Source organism: Amaranthus tricolor, chromosome 3, assembly GCF_026212465.1.
Source record: "Amaranthus tricolor cultivar Red isolate AtriRed21 chromosome 3, ASM2621246v1, whole genome shotgun sequence".
Lineage (NCBI taxonomy): Eukaryota > Viridiplantae > Streptophyta > Magnoliopsida > Caryophyllales > Amaranthaceae > Amaranthus > Amaranthus tricolor.
This window is the reverse complement of record NC_080049.1, coordinates 19929945-19933046: the sequence shown is the minus strand read 5'-3', so window position 1 is coordinate 19933046 and position 3102 is coordinate 19929945. Positions and strand designations below refer to the sequence as shown.

At 32.2% G+C, this 3102-nt stretch overlaps 1 protein-coding gene across 1 annotated transcript in view; it reads left to right on the top strand.

Annotated features, from left to right (window-relative positions):
* Positions 1-1534: 1534 nt before the first annotated feature.
* The window catches only part of LOC130808427 (uncharacterized), a 5105-nt gene continuing 3537 nt past the window's right edge, over positions 1535-3102 (top strand). The window contains exons 1-2 of the mRNA XM_057673902.1: positions 1535-1711; positions 1814-2231. Coding sequence (XP_057529885.1) covers positions 1564-1711; positions 1814-2231 — 566 coding nt within the window. The 5' untranslated portion in view covers positions 1535-1563. The remainder of the gene's footprint in view (positions 1712-1813; positions 2232-3102) is intronic.

Here is a 3102-nt window from a genome sequence, read left to right as displayed (position 1 = left end):
TATATATATATATATATATATATATATATATATATATATATATATATATATATATATATATATATATATATATATATATATATATATATATATATATATATATATGTATGTATGTATGTATGTATGTATGTATGTATGTATGTATGTATGTATCTATATATATATATATATATATATATATATATATATATATATATATATATATATATATATATATATATATATATATATATATATATATATATATATATATATATATACATACATACATACATATATTTATATTTATATTTATATATGAATATATATATATATATATATATATATATATATATATATATATATATATATATATATATATATATATATATATATATATATATATATATATATATATATATATATATATATATATATATGTATACATATATATATATATAGGCATGGCCACGGGGCGTGTTACCCGGAACCGAACCGGTGCTGAACCGCTTGGAACCGGATCCGGAACCAGAACCGTTTGCGACAGGTTCCGAACCGCCCCGAACCGCGAAACCGTGAAACCGCCGGAAAAAAAGTTGCCGGAACCGTGAAACCGCCGGAAACAACCGTCGTGAACCGGGTAAAAAACCCGCGGTTTGGAACCGTAACCGGTCCGGGAGAACCGGTCCAACGGTTCCATGGAACCGGTTCTGGAACCGGAACCGGAACCGGTCCGGTTGAACCGGCTCAACGGTTCTGTGGAACCGGAACCGGGACCGGTCCGGTTGAACCGGCCCACCGGTTCCATGGAACCGGTTCGCCAAAATATGACCGTTTGTTACCGTTAACTAGCCGTTGCTTTCTCCTCTATATATACTCATCACTTTCAATCATTTTCATTCACAACTCATCTCTTCTCCTACTCTCTCTACTTACTCTCTCTACTTAATTCTTTAATTACGCAATTATTCTCTTAATTACATAATTAGTCTTTTAATTATTTCTTAATTTAGTTAGTTACATAATTAATTATTTATTTATTTCTTAATTCTATATTTCTATTATTACTTAAATATTATCAATCATGTCTTCATTTTTGAAAAAAGCCACAAAAAAAGTTACTAAAGTGGCAAAATCATTGGGAGGTTCCAGTTCCTCCAAAAGAAAGGTCACTTCTACTCCGTTGGTATCAACAACACCTTCCATTAGTAATTATAATTATGAACATAATTATCCGGAAGGGTACGACCCAGAATTACATTATTATGCAAAAGAAGTGGAAAGAGAAATACAAATTGATGAAGAAGAAGAACAAGAAGAGGAAACAACGACCCCAATTGGGATACATATATCTCGACAGTCATCAACAAGGTCACATGAAGAACAAGGAGAACAACAACAACAAAGACAAGCTCGTGGTAAACGAGTCAATTTCCAAACTATCGGTTAGTTTTATAATTTTATTCTTCAAATTAATTTTCAAATTAATTAAACTTTAAATTATTTATTTATTTAATTATAGTTTTATAATTTTAAATTATTTATTTAGATGAAGATGAACCAATAAGACAACCTTTTTCGGCAATGCCACCTCCTAGTGGTAGAGCTGTTTCACATGTGTGGTCGTATTTCACAAAAGAACCAACCGAGAATCCAGATATTTTCTTATGCACTTGTCAAATTTGTGAAAGTCAAGGAGTAAAGCCCTTAGTTTCATACAGTTTCGCCAGAGGTAAATACTTTTTAAGTTTTTTATACATACATAATACGTTCATACATTATATATTCATATTTTATAAAAAGTTATTTATTGTATTTTGTGAATACTTGTTAGGTGGTGGTACGGGATCTTTTAACAAACATTTGGCAAAGAAGCATGGAATCACAAAAGAAACTCATGCAGCAAGCGGCAGCGGGACCACAAGTGGAAGCCGACAGACACAATGGGAAATTCCCAGCACAGGTATGCCTTTTAGATATAATCGTAATGACATGATTGATGAATTTTCTAGGTATGTAATTTGTGATGAATTGCCTTTTAACCACGGTGAAAGTAGGGCATACGAGCGTCTCAATAGAAAAACTTTGCAACCACAATATAGAGCAATCCCTAGGAGCACTCTTAAAAGACGCACAATTAAATTATACGAATCAATGCGCTATGAATTAGTTGAAATGTTTAAATCGTTTAATGGTAGGGTTAGCATAACAACTGACATTTGGTCTGCTCCCCCACATTTAGAACCTTATATGTTTGTAACAACACACTGGATAGATCGAAATTGGATTATTCAAAAAAGAATAATTGCTTTTGAGACAATGCCAGAAAGACATACCGGTGAAAACATAAAATATAGATTAGTAGAGATATGTAGAGAATGGAACTTATTAGATAAAATATTTTGTTGTTCAACTGATAATGCAACCGCGAACATTAAATGTATAGAACTTTTGTTTAACGAACCTGCTTTTAGTTTAATCCTTGGGGGTAGCTTATTACACATACGTTGTTGTGCGCATATAGTTAACTTATCTTGCCAAGCAGGCATAAAACAATTAAGTGATTTATTAGAACCAATTAGGGATATAGTGAAGTGGCTTAGGATCGGAAAGATAAAAAGACGATATAAACAATTATGTGACCAATACCAACTTAAAAAAGTGTGTTGGTCATTAGATACTCCTACACGTTGGGGCTCAACCAACGATTTATTAAGAAAGGCGATTGCTTATCGTCCAGTAATAACACAACTATATAGTGAGTGTACAGATAGTTACATAGCTGATGACACTTGGGAGTTAGCTATAGGTGTACATAACATATTAGAAGCGTATGACCACGCGACTAAGATTTTTTCTTATGTTTATGAACCGAACGTTCACTTAGTAATAAGTGAATGTATTACTAGTTTTTATCATCTCCTTAAATATACACATGATGATACTAACCCAAATTTGAGGCCGATTCTTGCAGATATGATGGAAAAATGGAAGACATATTTTACCGATTTTCCTTATATTTATGGTATCGCAACCATTTTGGACCCACGTTTTAAAACTGAGGTCCTTACTAAAGTAATAGGATTTTATTACCAATCGTTAGATCGCCCGTCTACTGATGTA